This window comes from Physcomitrium patens, chromosome 6 (assembly GCF_059467195.1).
Source record: "Physcomitrium patens ecotype Gransden chromosome 6, ASM5946719v1, whole genome shotgun sequence".
Taxonomy (NCBI): domain Eukaryota; kingdom Viridiplantae; phylum Streptophyta; class Bryopsida; order Funariales; family Funariaceae; genus Physcomitrium; species Physcomitrium patens.
The window spans coordinates 18,187,442-18,205,774 of record NC_143415.1 but is presented as its reverse complement, the minus strand read 5'-3'; the positions used below and the strand labels follow the sequence as shown (position 1 = coordinate 18,205,774).

The window sequence follows — 18,333 nt, the reverse complement described above, 5'->3', positions numbered from 1 at the left end:
GTGTAAATATTGAGATAGCTCCAACCATCTTTTCATCTTTACTTTCAATCAATATTATTATGATTGTGAATTAAATTTATGCATTGCAAGCACTAAATTCTTTATTTGCTTCAGCATTTATACTATTACATCCTTTATTTTAAGAAGCTTTGCTATAATAATGCAATAGAAGAAAAAGATGTCTAATTTTATTTTAAATAAGTTGTAGAAAATGGTCAAATATAAAAACAAATTCTATAAAGAATATGAATTTAAAAGTAGACAATGTACAATTTCTAATATACTCAAATCTTATTAAAAAAAAATAGGAATCCACTCTTGATAAATAAAGACAAAGCTTTGATATTATAAGTGTACTCTTGTCAATTTTTTTAGCATAAAAATTTGAAGAATGTAAATAAAGAAAATAAGATATATATCAAAGAGAAATGACATAATATATATATATATATTTAAGAAGAAATTGAAATAATTATTACCAAAGATAAAAAAGACTTAACATTCTTAAAAAGAAATTGAAATAATTATTACCAAAGATAAAAAAGACTTGACATTCTTAAAACTAAACTAGAAGCAAGAAAGGCATTGAAAAGAATAAGAAATGACTCATTCTTATTTCCATACATACTATTTAATTAAAGAGCTATGTGACAACATTTTATACATCATCCAACATGTGTATAACTTGCAAGAAGTTTCCAATATGTGCATCATATAATCAACTCATACCATAAGTAACCAACATGTACAACATGTGGCCAACTTATTAGCAACATTTTAACCTAGCAATTACCTACAAATAATTATAAAATCGATCAAAATTGCTAAAACTAGTGTTTATAAATATCTTGTATTTTTTTTATTATTATTATTACAAGAACTTCAAGGTAAATTAAAACCCTTCCATAGCTAGATGCCCAATGCATTTTTAAGCTGAATTTTACATAACCACCACCTTAGTTTATAGTAGAAAGACCAAAAATCTCCCTCAAGTTGTATTATGTAAATCAAAATCTTCTCCAAATTCCTTATTTGTTTGCTCTAATACATGTACTCCATCTATCTTTATGTGTGATGTGTTAGTGCATCTCCACTCCTACATTCTTTATTAGTATATTATAATTTACCATCACTTCCAGACCTAGTGATAGCTATTGTAAAATTAACTTATTATGTGTTTGTGGTGAGTATACTACTTATGTATACACAAAGCATAGTAGTGCACTTTTACAGTGAATAGTGATTTTAGTAAGAAAATTTGGCAAGCTGACTTGACCGGTGGCGCTAAAGCTTCTATTTGTGCAAGCACCTATCTTTCGGTGCTTACACCACGTACCATCTGCGGAAAATCCAGCACCTGAATTGGTTTGCCTCATCTAATCTTGTTTGACGCTGTTCAATTTATCTAGTTCGTCTGAGAGAAACGAACCTAGAGTCGAGGCAGGTCCATACTTCAGGGCTACCCAGCCTCAAGCAAGAACCAGACACCCAACTTCAAAATAACGTCTGGAGAGAAACACTATGTAGATATGAACCCATAAATACAGAGATGTAGTATGTGGCATGCTTGCTAACTACAGTTACTACTGCTAATCCCCTCATGTTGGAATTATTATTGAGTCACTCAAGAAGTGAATTACGTAATACATTGTTGTACCATCAAGCAGTAAACTACTAACTCCTAAGATAGAGGTTGATAAAAACAACCAAAAATAATGACTCGCCTGAAGCAAATATACAATTAGGCGGAACAGATGACCATCTACTAAGCATGCACAAAAGTGCAAAAGAGCTTCACTAAGTCAAAGAGCTAGGAGTCCTGGTCAAAGTGCGTGGCTGTCTGAACGGCGGGTCCTTCAAGAAATCTTGACCCGTAATTGGGCTTATATGTTCCCCATATAATCGTGAGCACTGCATTCAACAAACAATTTCTCAGAACATATTATCATCTGAAATTAAGACTTCCTGACGGTGCTATCTCTAAATCTTGACATGTACACAATTCGTCAAATCGTTGAAAAGTACAATGTTGAGCACACATGTGAATCCAAAGACAGCCTGAGCTGACACAACCATAAGACATGAGCAACCGTCTTATCATTGGTAAGTTTGAATGACTTGTCCAAGCGCACAAATCTGCTTTGAAGTAAAAAAAATGAAATTAGAAATATAATCTAATGACATCGAGTTACCTTCCAGTTCTTCAATTTACTAGGTTCACTGCAATAACATTATCTGCCGAGAAAATATAGATGAGAAATTATTGTACCTTATAGCAAACAACTGAATCGTCAGGGAAAAGTGCAAAAAGCTTGGTGCCTATGCGAGCTCGGCAGCGACCACATGTAGTGTCGCCAGTGATACAGACTTGTCGTGATCTTTCCTCCACACGATCCACTCTTGCCTCAAGGTTGTTATGTCTACTGATATGTTTTACAATCTGCCAAATTACATCAAAACAAGCATCTTACAATCAATTACAAACTTTTATATGTATTGTACATTGACATGCACGTTTACAACTTGAATGGAAACATACGCAAACACACGAAAGTCGAGTAATACCTGGCCCTCTCGGTGTCGATGTACACGTGCACTGAGCATGCGTGATATGGTCCGAGAAGCCAAAGAAAGTGAAATTTCTGGAGATAAAGCCTTTACAGTACCAAGTATTTTAGCAAACAAATATCACCCAAACTGACTTGTTTGAAATTCCCAACTTCTGTTCCATAAACGAAACAGTCATGACCACTAAAAACAATTACCAAATCATGCATCTTAGATAGACACTTTGCATGATGCTGTAGGGCACAAACCTCCAATACTTTCAACGGGTCAAGAGATGCGCCATGGCAATGTAAAAGACGCACAGCCGCATCATGCATTGGTTCTCTACCTTCTCCAGGCTTCAAGTACATGTCCAACAATCTATAAAAGAGGAACAAGCTAAATAAGAATTCCTTTGCCTTTGTATAGAATCAAAAGGAAAGCCATTAAGAGATGCACACATGTATCAGCGAACTACATAGTAGGAGACCAAGCTGCGAGATTAAGTAAGCACTCACTGCATATAAACTTCAGGTCGGCCCAGCTCTGCACAGTAGTTCCTGGCTCCTTCACTATCCTCAAGCTTTCTGATTTGCACAAGAGAACCTTTGAGGACAGTTCTTCTACATGAATTTAGCGCCTATTTAGACGACAATACAGTAGGCTCTAAAGTGCCCATTGATCCGACAATACATTCGTCAAAGAACCACTTTCATAGTTAGAATATCGTTAACGATTTAATTCAGAAAATCGAATTTTCACACTTAAAAGTTAACTGATAAGCCAAGTTTCTCAACTGAGAGCTTGATCCGACTCCGTTGGTTACTTCTCACCGATCCAGCAAGTCATAAGACGAGATGAAATAGACCTTCGCCACTACACAGGCATAACAAACAAAATGGATTATGATCAGGAGAATACGTACAAGGCTAGAATCTGAAGAGCGGCTGTTTCGTCTCCCAACTTCTGATGTAGAGTAACCTGCGCAGCTATTTTAAAACGTTAGCTACGATTCAAATCAACACTCGAGACATACATTCTGGAACAGCATTGTGAGGAACATGGAAAAGCATGTCACTTTGTAACAAACAAAAGCTTACAATGTGATCTAAGACAAATATAAAAGGTAAACCATAAAACGGTGCACCATACACGCATTTGCTATGGACAATGTAACTTACAACTTACTGATGAAAAATACTTCCTAAACTTTCAAAAATAGGAACATGTGAAGGCATCCCTTAGAAATAAGAACTTACTTGTTCTCTCCATAAATCAGAACCCTGTATCAATGATAAAACCTCGCCAGCTTCATAATTATCCGATGCAGCCAAAAACGTCTGCAACATGCTTCTTATTACATCATGATTCAAAGACGTCCGTCTTGTAAGCGGATGCTGATCCTTTGGGGAAGATTTGTGCCCTGTAGACCTCTTCTCTTCACTGCCCAACTCTACTGGGCTTAGAGAAACAGTTTCTAGTGCTGCTTTGGCGAGAGCAAGGGCGAACTTTGTGTGATACATAGCAACATCACAGCCATTCTCCTCCACCAACCACTGTAAATATCTGGAAGACAAAGTGTAATTAGTGAATAAGTCTGCAAAATGTGATTGACAAGTGAAGAGACTCAATTGATACGAGCTGCATTACATTTACGAACAACGCCAACTGATCAAACATGTCAGAAGAAGCTCATCTACATCAACTGTTCTTCTACAAGATTGCAAAATGCTTGCGTGGATTCTAACAGCTTCCTGCCATTTCTTCGTCCTTGTTCAAATATCTTCTGATTCAACACGTAGTTCTTTGAGACATTCAATTTTTCTACAAGGAAAAGATGTGGTTTTCAAAAATTAAATCTATCTTTACCTCAGACGTAGAAGCCCATCCTCATCACTCAGTAAGGCCAGCACATCACCTGTTCGCTCACAAGCCAAACTAGAGGAAATTAATAAATGTTGCACCAACCGTCATTCACTAAACATTGATACACGAACCAAATGAGCAACAGCATCCTTTATCAAGGAACAAAGAAAAAGTTATCCATAACAATTGATTAACAAGGAAGAACCGGACATGTTCATAGCTGTGTTGCATACCAGGAGGAAGAGACTGGGATCGCTTGGCTGACGTTAACACTGAGAATGCCAATCTTTCATCTAAATGTAAGAGCTGCAGAAAAATAAAGACAGATATCTCATTCGTTCGCATATTCACAGCGACAAGTATTACACTAATCCGTGAACAACACGACCTATACTAGCCCAACTCCACAAAAACTGATCAATTCAGTACATAAAACTCCAGCAGAAGTCAAAATAACTGAACTTCATAACTTGGCGTGCAAATATAACAGAGAAAAAATGACACTTCAGTCTAATATCATACCCATTGTAAGTGTTGTAGAACAAGAGCACTGTCAGATGAGATCTCCAGCAAACGAGCTGCTTCTCCCACGGCCACCACTTGAGAATCTCCAACACGAGCATCGTGGGCCAAAGTCTGCCAGACTTGCAAGGCCAACGAAAGCATGCCTTTGGTTTCATAGAGTAGTGCTAACGGATGAAGCTGGCCAGCAGCTTCGAGAGCAGATTCAACCTCCTCCTGCATAGCCCAGGTGAGCAGCCTTTTGATCATCCACCAGCTGCAGGGTTTGTCCGCCAATGCAGCAGCTCTAAAGCAGGTTTAGCATGCTGCCCACCATCCCCGCACAGCCCAGCATGCATGGAACTTTAAGCTACGTATGCTGGGGCCACCTTCTCGATACTTTTACCTCTCTAACTTTTTTGGAATAGAAAAAAGAAAACTCGCAAATATTTTAAATCTGAGACTACGGCGATAATCTATTATATAGTAGAATAAAGCTGTGATTGCGAGAATGGTGGGTACGGCTACAAAATTGTTGAATAGAACTCGAGTCTCGTCGGCTCATCTTGGTTTTCTAAAACCTCCCAAATGAAGAAACTGCACTAGAACATGCCACATAACATATTTGAGGACATACATACCAGGACACAATTATTTGGTGAAGAGGCAAGCTGCTTCAACTCCTCCGTTTGATCCAGTTCGGCATAAAGTTTCAGAAGAAGGGTGTCAACTCCGTCTTTGACCTCGGCGTCGAGATCTCTCTCACGTACTACCTTCAAATACCTAATACGACAAAAAAAGAAGTGATGCAGGGCAATTGGAAAGACAACAAATAGCAATGGCAGTACAGCATTTGTCAACATACGGATATAAAATAAAACCAAATTACTGAGAATTTACCGAACAAAGCTCTGCATAGCAATGCCGAGGTAATGGTCTATGATGGTTGCTTTTGCAGAAGGGCCTTGTGCCAGCAAGCTCGAGACTTTTTGATCGTTTACAAGTACGAGCAGCCCACTTTGCACGGCCCATAACCCACTTTCTATTACAGTTGTCATAGGCTGCTGAGGCGGATGTAATCCCCAATACCGTTTTCGAGGTATCTACAATAGCAAATAGATAACGCTGTTAATAAGCCGAGGTTCATTGCCTGAGATGGCAAGAAATAATCAACACTTAAATATTAATTATCATGAGAGAACCAAAACTCCTGATTGATGATCTAACTTCAGTTATAAAAATAATCATCAGACTTTTCTGAAGAAATTAAACGTACCAAGGTTCGCCAACGTGTCGTAAAAGAAGGAAAGAATGGAAAGAGCTCCGTAGGTTGTAAGATGTCAGATAACAAAAAATGGTCCATCGCTAACTCAAATTGTAAGTCGAACAACAATAGAAACCCCGCTTCTGCATGAACGATTGCCAATCTTTCTTTCGCCGCACTGTCACTTCCCTCTGCGACAGCCTCTTGTGCTAAACCCACAGCTTCATTGAACTGCCGTTGCTTCAGAAGATCACGAACTTGATCATCTAATGATACTTGTTGTAAACACCACACCTGCAAACTTCGACGATCTTCATTAGCTTAATGCATCACAACTCAATATTTCGAACTTCTATATTCAACAAAAATTTCTGGCAACGAATACTACGTCAATGATCATGATGATGTAAAATTCAATCACTATTTTTCCCACCTCGTCACCCGTTAAATAACCTGCTTCAATTACAGTACTTAAAACATTCACAAGTACATACAACCTAATTTTTTATTCCTATATGCACGTTTCTAAACTCTATTTCCATACTTGAAACTGAAACATTGATGAACATCCAAACTCCTAATTCTAACATATCTTTTGACAAATTGAAGATCCTGCGTAATCCTATGAAATGAGTGGTTTCAAAGTAATACAGCCTCTCACCTTCACACCACTTGCAATGACAACAAGTGTTCCACCATCATCTTCTGCCACCAAAAACCGCCCTACCCCTGCACCTGCAAGTTCGAGTGACTGAATTTTGGCACCTGTGTTTCGATGATAGAGTTCAGTGTGACCCTGCTTCACTACAACAACATAAGGAGGAGTTTGACCAACGGCGTCCGGTACCACAGCAAAATTTAAGCTCCCCGCTGTGGGCTGTCCTTCTGCATTCACTACAATCCCAGCTTTGTCCACCGCAAGCAATACCTCAAGGTCCTTAGGAAAGAGCTTCAGTAAAGGAGGATAGGGCAAATCTGACGGTAGCGAAAAAATAGGGGTCCCTTGCCCGGAAACTAACGAAAATAACAAATATTCCTCATGTGTACCAGCGATAATGGTCTTCTCAAGCCACACCATTGTCACAATACCATCAATACCCGACACTTCCCGCAACTTTGTGGCCGACGTTGTGGTCGCATTATCCCAGCCGGTATCGAAACGCCGTAAACCCCCAAAATTCTTTTCAGCTTGGGGAGGAGAATCTACTGCTCGTACTTCATAAATCAAAATTTTCTTTCTTACGGCAACCGCTAATCTGCTAAGACCTGCGCCCTGAGTTGCAGACAGATTGCTTAAAGAGAGCTCAGATTGCGATCCCAATCGACCAAAAGGCAAAGAGAACTTCCCCATAAATCCCGTTGAACCTAGTTTTTCCTCCGAATTAGACAGCCCCGGTTCTACTTGCTTTTGAGCATCCAAATAAGAGCCCCCAAATGCCGGAGAAGGAGCAGACATTGCCTGAGCAAGAGCTGAAGCGCCTTTTGTGCCTGATAACATCTCCATTGCACCCAAGGTTTTCATATCCAGAAGACAAACCTGCCCTTCAAAGAGAATGGCAATCCGTCTAGCCTCGGGCAATGCACATAGAGCTTGAATCGGTGTTTTCCCCATAATCATCCTTCTTCTAAGCACCAATTTAGTTCCACCATCAACACTCTTAAATTCCGATTCCTGCGCAGGGTTTTCCGTTCCCCCTTGTTGAATCGGAAACCTTGTCTGAACTTCCTCACCATTATAAGACTTAATTTCCTCTTCTTTCAATTGCGCAGCAACCCCTACAGTTTGAGACCTACTAGGAAAACCTGAAACAGACGCACCTGACGACGCCACTCGCGATACACTCAATGGAGATCCCGATGCCTGATCGGCAGCGGCTTTCGAAACACCTGACGACGAGGCGGGATCAGACAATGTGAACAGCAGTAGATGACCATTATCTGTCCCCACGTACACCACCACTGTCCCGCTACTTACAAGGCGAGCCACAGCGATCGCCTGGATGCTGCAGGCCGGTATAGGCAACCCTTTCAGAGGCATCGCGTCCACCGCCACGCGCACGGCGTCACGCCCTGAGACCCCGATCGGATGCTCCGGGGAGAGCTCCATCGTAGGACCTCTCCTTCCACAATCGCCCTGTGCCAGAGGCTTGCGAGGTCCAAACCCTAATACTCTTCCAGACCTTTGAAGGAGACGATGGTTCTACATCGGAACATAGCCAACGAGCTTCTCCACGTGCTTCTATATCATCCACAATTCCATCCTCAATATACATCCGTGAATTCCGTTTCGGATTCGTCGTCCTCTACTCCATGGCCATATTTCCCAAAATTGTCACTTACCTTATTCTCCACTCCATTTCGCTGGATTCTAACACCGTGGGTCGATTTCGTTCGTGAAGAAATCAAGCCCTTGGCCACTGTCACCTCTCAATCGTTACGTTGATCAACTAAAATCATTATGCTGTGGATTATTAGAGTGGCAAGATGTTTACCAAAGGACTAGATCATGAAATTATTTCAAAGGGGTGTGATGAACTTTTCTTAGAGGCCATCGGTCGCTATATTGTCTTGGCTTTCATCATTGGTGCTTTGCTTAGTCTCGTGTAGGTCATTCTGAGATGCAGCAAATTCTCTAATCCCCTGTAGTAACAATTGTTACAGTGAGTTTGGTTATGAAAATCCAACTCACAATCAATGCCGGAGTAAGCAGTAGTTTTAAATCTTGAAAAAGCTAATCACATTTACTTGCTTTCCACTGCTAAGTGTAACACAATTGAACGTATAATGCAGTTCAACGTGGATTGCAGCATCATGGTACTCATAATAAAGAGGCGAAAGAAGATATTCGCAGCAGCCCGTTGCAAGGCCAGGATGGAACAGGTATTGGATGTGCACACGGATAAGCCTCGGTTGTTGCAAGGACTCGGATAATGAAGTCGAAATACTCGATCGGACGTTCAGACGTGTGGCCCAATAAGCCAGCACAGATCACCGTTCCTCCTCGATGCAACAAAAGGACCTGCTCAACGAATGCGGAGCACGCCATCAGCATCGTGAAAGTGAGACTATTTGCCAGTACTGACATGCGTCTCTCACCCACAATTAGCTTGCGAGACAGTCGTCACCCCTCCCATGCTTACGCCATTTCTGGATGGAGCATACCGCTACTGTTGTCGGCTTCCAGAGATGTCAATGCTGGGACGATATGGAATGCACACCACAGTTTATTCCCCATGTTTCTCCCCCATTGCAACACCATGGTAAGCTACTCGTGCACCCAACCCGCTCGTGGGCTTCTCCATGGAGACGATGGATGGGTTTGCCACCAAACTCTACTGCATCTGTCGGCCTCTTGGATCAGTTAACAACGTCACAACGCATGGCCTGACCTATGAACCCACATTCTCTAGGTTTCAGCTGCACCGAATCCAACGCGTCGTCCACAAAGGCCTGCAATACACAGAAATCTCGTCGGCAACTGCATTCGCAACAGATCCAGCTCCAATGTTCACTGGATGAGTTGACGCTTACGAATAGAAAAATGATCGTCACTAGATGCAGAGAGAAAGCAAAGTGGCATGGATGGCAGCCGGAACTGTTTAACCAGGTACAACAACGTCGTCTTCCAGTGGGATTATCGGAAACAAAAGTCTGCTGCTCCAAAGTTGTATGATATTTCGAACACCTCGGACACTAGAAAGCTGCTGTGATCCGGGAGCAGTGAAATACTCTCTGTTGGATCGATGTCCCGCCATGATTCCGGCTGCAAGTTGCTTGCAACACAGTTCTACAGAAGCAGGCTATTCCATTGTCGACATTGATGAGTGTGAGCAACATAAGATGCTGGTTTATGCAGTAATTTTAAGAAAAATATTTATTGAGTGTAGCAATGATTGCTATAAAAGTTATGGGTTCCTTATACAATTGTGCTCTAATTGTTTTCTTTTAGGTTTGATAAAAATAAACAATTTATAATAAAATTTTGAAAAAGTGAATATATTTTGTAATTAAAGGAAGTTATTTCAATCTCAATTACAGGTTTGTAAAATCTTTCTACTATTTAAATGAGATAAATTGTGTAAGGAGTGGCATATTGCATGGTACTTTGATTTAAATTATAATTTTTATGTTGTTCTAATTGACATTTGTGTATTGATTTTTTCCATCAAAGCTTTGGTTTTCTTGGCAATTGTATTTCCAATGCCTCTTGTGGTTTTTATGCCTCTTATAGTTTCAATACCTCTTATGGTTTTTTAATGTTTTGCTAAATTATTTAACTTTAACAATAGTTGTAAAGAAAAAAATAGAAAAATTAATTGATTTTAATATTGAAATATATATCTTTTCTTCTTTTATATTAGGCATAGATGAATGTTATAAATAAGTGTAAAATAAAATTGTTGATTTTAACTCTATAATTGCAAATTATTATATTACAAATAAAAAATTAGATGTCCTTATTACTATTGAATAATGTATGACACAAGCATGAATTCTAAAATCTCTTCCACAAGCTTACAATGGTTAATAGAAAATTATTGTACACATGTTTTCATTATAAAAGAAACATTTTGTAATAAGGTGTTTGTAATTTTTTAATAGGCATTTAATAATAATTTTAAATAAATAAATTTTATTTTATTTTAATTAATATAAAAAATTATTGATTAGAAATTTTTTTACATAATTATTGCAATCTGTATATATTTTTTAGAATATAATTTCTTAAAATGATTTTGGTGTGCATGTCTTCTCATTCAATTTTACTTTTTTGTTTAAATTATTTTTAATTCTAAAAATTTTAAATCATAATTTTTATTTTTTTTCAATTTTTTATAAAATTGATAAAGTATTGTTTATAAATATTTTTTTAGAAGATTTTCGGTATTTGCTACTATAGAAATAAAGATAATGTAGTAGTAGCAGTAGTACTAGTAGTGTTCACTCACCAATTCCTATATTCTCATCACCATCCTCCGCCGCATTTATTGCATTGGAACAGACGTCAAACGGTGTGAAAGAACCACGTCGCCTTAACCATGTTGACGTCACTAATGGCGACATGTCAGCACAACGCCAAAACCTAATGTCCGACGTGGACTGATGACGTGGAGGTCGGCCAGATACCGGACCCACGCCTGCCCGTGGACTTCGTGAGAACTCTCAACACCCTGCAAGTTTTCCTGATATTTCCAGCACCTCCGACTCCAGAAAAGCTGCTGTGACCCTGGGAGCATTGAAAGCTTCGATGCCGGATCGATAACCCGCCATGATCTCGACTGCAGGTTACTTGCGCAACCCACATCCACAGACAGAATACTTCCTTCTTCAATATCGTTGGTTGTGAATCAAATTTGATGCTGTCAATGATGGTCCGAACTGTGCATGACTTCTCATAGCACAACCTTGTAACCGATGCTCCATCTCGTCGTCATTTGCGGTGGTACATGGGGAAAGCAAGCTGGCCTCGAGGATCATCCGCACAGCCACTGTGCGAGCGCGAGCTGTAGATGTCCAGTTTCGACTTAGAACTTGTGCGGTGTAGCATGCTCTCTGTGTTGAAGGCAGCGTTCTCTACATGGTTTCCTGCAAGAGAGGAAGGGTATCAGAAGAGCTGCTAGCTATTCGATTTTGAGTTATGGTGTCCACAATGGAACCCAGGGGAAGAGCTAGTGGGGTTTGGTTCAGCGTTTTCGTGTCGCTGAGCTGCTGCGCTGTGGTGTTGCCGGTCGGTGGAGGACTTCTTCGAGATGTGAATCTTGCTTCGGCCAGTGTTAGTGAAGCGTATTCGCACAAGGACAGTGCGACCACGCTGTATTCTGCCGACAACTACTTGAAATGCACATCCGACCACCACATCACGCCGAGATCCACTAACGAGGTCAAGGAGCTAATCCAGCTCCATGCTTCTGGCGATCAGCCGGTGAAAATCCGCGCCACTCGTCGCGGGTTCCATAGCTCTGCCGGATTCGTCTGCTCGGGGAGTCGAGGCAGCTCCAAGAAGCAATATGCAGAGACCGATGCATCGTCTGGAAAGGAGACTGACAGCAGAGCAGCATCGTTCACTGTGCTGCTTCACCTCATGAATCGCGTCGTGGCGGTCGATGTCGAGAGGTATAGGCTGACAGTGGAGGCGGGGATGACGCTCCTCGAGCTCGTGAATGCAGCTGAAGCTCATGATATGTCGGTACCTGCGGGGGCTCTTTCAATTTACTCCAATCTGACTGTTGGGGGAGTAATAATGGCCTCGGGGCATGGCTCTGGTGGCAGCCTGGGCAACCTGGTGGTAGGAATTAAGTGGGTGAATGCGAAAGGAGAGGTAATTGTACGTGATTCGCAGACAGAGGATGGAGTAAAGGAGGTGAGAGCTCTGGTAGGAGGATTGGGTTTGTTAGGGATCGCAACAGAGATCACTTTGCAGCTTCAACCCAACTCTCGAACCATTGTCGAGGTTCGAAAAGGTTTGAAGGATACGAACATGGTGGCAGACGTTAAGAATATTCTAGAGCGTGAAACTCCTCACGTAATCTTGTTCTGGAGGCCCGATTTTGGAACCTACAAAGCCGTGATGTGGACGCAGCTGAGTGACAAGAACCGAGGCGCGACAACATTGCCCAAGGATTACCCAAACGGCAAAATTGGGTACATGGTTCCGGTCGATGATGGCTTCGCTAGTGATTGGAGCGAGCTTTTGGTCAAGTGGGAAGGAGACGAAGCAGAGGAGTCGGCTTCTGCTGACGAGCTGAATGCAGGTTAGTAATGAACCACGACAGTTGCCAATCTATTCGGCCATTGATTTTTGTCCATCTTAGTGCTCATACTTGTAATGTTTTCTAACATATGGTAGGGTTTGGCAGATATATGTAACTTATCTGAGTTTCTTCACGACGTTTCGATATTCTTCGACGCCGATGGGACCCCTATCGAACACGGAATCATTCCAACCAAATATGCTATGGTGGCTGACGACTGCACCCCAAAGTGCTTCTTTCATGTGCACCACATGGGCATGTTCATTGAAGACACCGAGTTTACGATCAAGATGTCACAGCTGGACGAGTGGATCGAGGATGTGAAAAGAATTGTAAAAGCTGAGTTGGTAGAGGCTGAAGCACGATTGAGCAAGCGATACGGCAACGGCAAGGTTAGGCGGTGCATGCCTCCAGGATACTTCTGGTTTCGATTTGGGCAAGGCAACAAGAATCTGTTATCAACAGCTGCCGGCTCCGAAGATGTCGTTCACGTCCAATGGACTCACGTGCACTCCGCTTTGATCCCTAACAAGCTTCCCAAGCAGTCCAGGGTCGCCGAAACGCTGGAGCAGCTCACTCTGTGCAAATACAAAGGACGACCTCACTGGGGGAAGAACAATGAGCGGATCTTCGCACACCCTGATTGCAAAGTGAGGGATAACTATCCAGCCACGAATATCGCAGAAATGCAGGAGATGCAGAATCAGCACGACCCGAAGAGAGTCTTCGAGCCTGAGCTTTTCCAAAATATTTTGCAGAAAACAGGTCCGGAGTACTCCGAGCTGTGTACTCTACATTTCTGGTGCTACTGCAAAGACGACGCCCATTGCCCCGCAGAACATCAGTGTCGGCCTTCTTCCAGCTTCCCAGAGTACAAGACCTGCAAATTGGCATCGTCCGACTACCAGCATGGAGAACTTTGATGGATTCATTCTAGTAGAGAATTTTTTGATAATGTTTAACATAAATAGATAGCTCTTGATTAAATTTGTTGCAGGAGAATACGCAGTGGACACTTCGATCGCAGACAGGGTCACGTCTTGTCACCGAAGCATGAACACTGCAAAATTGTGTACAGCTAGGTTATTTTGAAAATTGTGGCATGTTTTATTGGATCAGAGTAATGAAATGAACTTTGATGCAACAAGTTTTAAAACCCAGTTTGTGATGGTCCTTCAGTGCAAGGATGACTTGTGTGTTGGTTGCCTAGACTGTCCAGCACTGGGAGGTCATGGCATGGTGTTAGCGGACGCTGAATCCCAATTCTCGAGCTGAGCGGGGAGTTGCCGACCCAGCTCAGAGGGATCCAGATCACAGTAGAAATTTAAAATATATTTACATAATGGTTTAATTATGTTCTCAAAAGTTCAAACATCCATTCTGCATTATTTGAGTTCTGCATTTGTTTCTAAATGTTTTGACATGTGAGAATCAACCTGCATGGCAAAACATCTGACAGTTGGCATAATGACATAAGTACAGAATAGTTAAGTTTATGACTACAGCTTAAAATGAAATTAACAGAATTGAGATAAATATACTATTACCTCATTCCCCCAAAATTTCGTGTTGACCATGAATACCATTAGTTATCATAAGAGTGCGTGTATTCTAAATGTAATAATCAACATCGTCTCCTGGTTCTACCATATCCAGATGTGAGATTTCATTAAAATGCTAACTAAAATTCATAATCTAACAGCATGAAAAAGTTAATATCATTAAAAACCATAGTATTCTTGATGGTGTCTTGCTAACTTGGAGCTCATACTCTACGATGGGTACAACCAACAATTGTCATTTTCTTCATTGTTTTCATTATCTAAAAAGCTACGTTAATCTGATGGCATTACTTCGATAGTGTTCTAGAAAATCGTAACTTTTTAATACAATACAATCTTCAATAGTAGAATGTACGACCACCGTTCTAAACCACTACGCTACACCGTAAAAGCAAAGGTTAATTAGTTCAAAGGCTCAACAATACAGGCTTCGCCAAAGTCCCGTCAAGAGAGATAGAAAGCAAACCCAGAACTCACATGTCAAAGTTCAAGGAAGCTAATCTATACTTGGACCTTCTTCATTCAAGCCAAAAATGAATCCAAAATGATCAACGAAGCAGTGGACCAAACTTGGGAACACTAGCTCATTAGGTAATGAAAAGGCTGTTCGGCAGCCAGTCCTTGTTTCCAACCAAATCATCTCCTCTGTACGACTTCACCGAATTCAACACTTCCTACCACTAGAGACTCTTCCATGGCTATTCAGCCACATTCTGAGAATCGGTTGCAAACAACTGACATTGCAGTACTTCTCTTCAACTAGATTACATTCTCGCAAGTAAATTCACGACAAAGAGAGTACATTACAGAGAAAACATGTCACACTACACAAGTTACACCATGGAGCAATAATACAGCACTTCAGAATTCGTGACTATGCTGCCAAGACTCCACATCATTCTCAATGAGATTCAAAACAGCCATCAAAGACATTCCAAACGATAACTCCAGATAATGCCCGTATTGCCAACATATCAATCATCAAAAAATGAGCGCAATAGTAAACACGGATGAGAACGATTCAAAACCGCTTCGTATGATTACAAAATTGGTTGGTGAAGATAAAATGCAGCCATCGAGATAATCTCTTCCTCGAGTAATTGAAAAGCTGCATTAAGGGGAATTTGAGATGGAACTCGACTGCATCCCAAATTCAATGCTGCCCCAAAACCACTCAAACCACTTTCATGCTCAATTCCTCTCAGGGTATGCAAGTTCCACTAGATGCTCTCGACATGCTATTTCCTTACTTTGCCCATAAATGAAGAGAATATTGATTCTACTCTTGGTTTCCAATAATAATAGTCATGTCTAAGGTTGCGGAAACAACTAACACAGCTAAGGCGTGAAATCCCGCTCAGAAGGAAGCGAACCTAACCAGGTTACGGATACTGTTGCAGAGATAGAAGCCGAAATTTCGTACATATTTCATCAGCTGCATTGCCTCTGGCTTACACCACAACCTGCCTGCCCCATCTCCTTCAGACGACTCACATTCCGTAGTCAGGAACGTAGAGTCCCTGCAATCTGTGTAGAATATAGTCCATATCACAAGCACGAAGGGCTGCCTTGAAACTCCCGATGCAGAAACATATGTTTGCTGGAGCTTGAACACACTAGCTTTTGTCAAACAATACCCTAGTCCCTGAAACTTAAAACTTATGACCTAACCCCTACCCCGATCTCTTCCCCGACCCCCAACTCTGCCTCTGCCACCACCTCTACCTCTGCCTCTGCCTCCTCTACCTCCCATGCTTTTCCCCTTAAAATTGGCCTTAAAGCTACTTTCGTCCGCTGTGGAGTCTGCGGTATTTCTCTTTGCCATGCCTTTTCTGCCACCATAGCCGAACTTCGCATCCCTGGCATCCCTACCACGTTGACCTCCACCTCTTCCACCTCTTCCTCCTCTTCCACCTCTAGTAACATTACCTGCACCGCGTCCTTTGCCACCAGCCCTGTCCCAGGGAGAAGCATTTATCTTCTGCTTCTTCAATGGCCTGGTCTCATTGTCCATGTCGAACGGCTCTTCACCATCGGCGAAGCCAGAGTCACTTCGACCCTTCCTCCATTTCTTAACACTCTCGATATCTTTCTTCTTCTGCTGCGTCCGTTCCTTCAGCCTCTCAGCCTGCACTTCCTTACCATATTTCTTCGCCTCCCGCAGCTTGCGACGCTCCTCAGCCTCCTCCATCTGCTTCTTCTGATACAGCAGCTTGTCCTTAATTTTCAGCATGTGTGTGTCACTCTTGATCATCTCGGCATAGTAGTCCGTCGGTCTGAGAAAGGGAATGCCCAACTCCTGCAATTTCAGGTACGCTTCCCGAGCGCCTTCAAGCCCCTGCGTGTAGAACGACATCTCTCGCGTCAAGTCATCATTCACGTCTATCTCGGGACCGTCGTGCTCATACTCCAAAGTCAGCGAGTGAGTCCACTCAACTCCATCCGGCCACCCGATGTCTTCCAGCTTCTCATGAAGAGCGGCAGTGTTGTAAATTGCGTCTCTTCTCGCCTCTGCCACGGGTTTCTCCTCGTCGTCACTCTCCTCCTCGCTCTCTGACAAGTCGACTTCGTCATCAGAATACTCCTTCATAACTTCCAGGGCCATCTCTGCCTAAGCCTCCACAGAGATCAATCACGGGGCTCTCACTGTAAGGAGACCAATAGCCTAAGAAAATATACAGCCGTTCTCACAAGTAAAACGAGATAACCCCAACGGGCGCCTGAGAGAAGCCTCCGAAACTATGTACTAGGGTTTAAGGCTCGACCTGAAGAGCCGCAACGAGGGCTGCACCAGCAGCAACGAGCCTTAAACCCTAATCGATGATCTTCGCTTTCCCACTGCTTCTCCCATATACACTCGCATCCTACGTGTCACGTACCCTCTGTATTATTATTATTATTATTATTATTATATAAATACGAAATGGAATGATTCACTTTAAATTAAAAGCAAGTGAGTCCGAGTGTGGAGATGAATTGCTTTTCAAAAAATGAATGTTCATTCATAAAGCGGAATAGTTTTATGAATGAACATTCACAGGACACGTCAAAAATTGCAAAAAGTAATTGACAAGGTTTTCTTATTTGTATGATAGTTGTTTTCATGATCTGTGTTGTGAACTCGATGTTGAATGTCTCTCTGTAGTTTCCTATTTGAGTGGAGGGAAAGAAACCCAACAGTGAGTAACAGTAAACATGTATGTTATATTACAATCTGGACCAACATTAGTTAATTTCAAAATTAGCTCACTATTAATAAAATAATATATTTTAAAAATAAAAATACAAAGATGTAATTATATAATTATTTTTTAATATGCATATAAAATATAGGGTATTCCTAATGCCACATTTTTTGTTACCACCACAACTTGCAATCTATTTGACACATTTTTCTAGTTTTTTAATTTCAATATATTTTTTAATATTTCTAATATATATATATATATATATATAACTTTAATCTTAGTGATATATATATTAAAAAATATAAATTTATTTTTAATACAAAATATTTAACATTTTAATAATATTAAGTTTTTTGAGAATTTTTTTTATTAAAAAAACTTATTCTTATTTTTAAATATATTGATGTATGTATATATATATATATATATATATATATAATGAAACAAAATCATACATTTTACTTAGCATTGAGAAAGGGTATAGATGGTATGTAGAGCATGGAAATTGTTGTGATATTAGCAAAAACTATGATGGCATTAGCATTATTCAAAATATATATTTTATATTTAATATGAAATTTTAATGTCATACAAATTTTGTTTCACTATAAGATAGAATAGATTTGTATTGCAAATTTCATGAGAAATTACAA

General features: G+C 40.8%; 3 protein-coding genes across 5 annotated transcripts; 1 reads left to right on the top strand and 2 right to left on the bottom strand.

The window, feature by feature from the left end:
* Positions 1–1,584: 1,584 nt before the first annotated feature.
* LOC112283849 (vacuolar sorting protein 3) lies at positions 1,585–8,377 on the bottom strand. Of its 3 annotated transcripts, none has more exons than XR_002970211.3 (14): positions 6,840–8,377; positions 6,191–6,472; positions 5,815–6,017; positions 5,556–5,697; positions 4,936–5,151; positions 4,647–4,719; positions 4,417–4,465; positions 3,807–4,113; positions 3,473–3,536; positions 3,066–3,134; positions 2,817–2,928; positions 2,566–2,655; positions 2,270–2,440; positions 1,585–1,911 (listed from the first exon to the last, which is right to left on the bottom strand). XR_002970211.3 is itself a non-coding variant. In XM_024523104.3 (14 exons), exons 1-14 carry the CDS (start codon positions 8,283–8,285, stop codon positions 1,798–1,800), a joined length of 3,330 nt encoding a protein of 1,109 aa, XP_024378872.1. In that variant the 5' UTR covers positions 8,286–8,373; the 3' UTR covers positions 1,585–1,797. The 3 variants fall into 3 exon arrangements, 1 of the variants encoding a protein (XP_024378872.1); XM_024523104.3 differs by having other exon boundaries at positions 3,473–3,528; positions 6,840–8,373; XR_002970210.3 differs by lacking the exons at positions 1,585–1,911; positions 2,270–2,440; positions 2,566–2,655; positions 2,817–2,928 and having other exon boundaries at positions 3,345–3,528.
* Positions 8,378–11,379: 3,002 nt separating this feature from the next.
* Positions 11,380–14,086, top strand: LOC112284099 (putative L-gulonolactone oxidase 4). Its single transcript, XM_024523639.3, has 2 exons — positions 11,380–12,930; positions 13,036–14,086. The coding sequence occupies exons 1-2, from the start codon at positions 11,817–11,819 to the stop codon at positions 13,851–13,853; spliced, it is 1,932 nt and encodes a 643-aa protein (XP_024379407.1). The 5' UTR covers positions 11,380–11,816; the 3' UTR covers positions 13,854–14,086.
* Positions 14,087–15,493: 1,407 nt separating this feature from the next.
* LOC112283100 (putative rRNA-processing protein EBP2 homolog) lies at positions 15,494–17,295 on the bottom strand. Its single transcript, XM_024521415.3, has one exon. The coding sequence runs from the start codon at positions 17,095–17,097 to the stop codon at positions 16,159–16,161; it is 939 nt and encodes a 312-aa protein (XP_024377183.1). The 5' UTR covers positions 17,098–17,295; the 3' UTR covers positions 15,494–16,158.
* Positions 17,296–18,333: the final 1,038 nt, after the last annotated feature.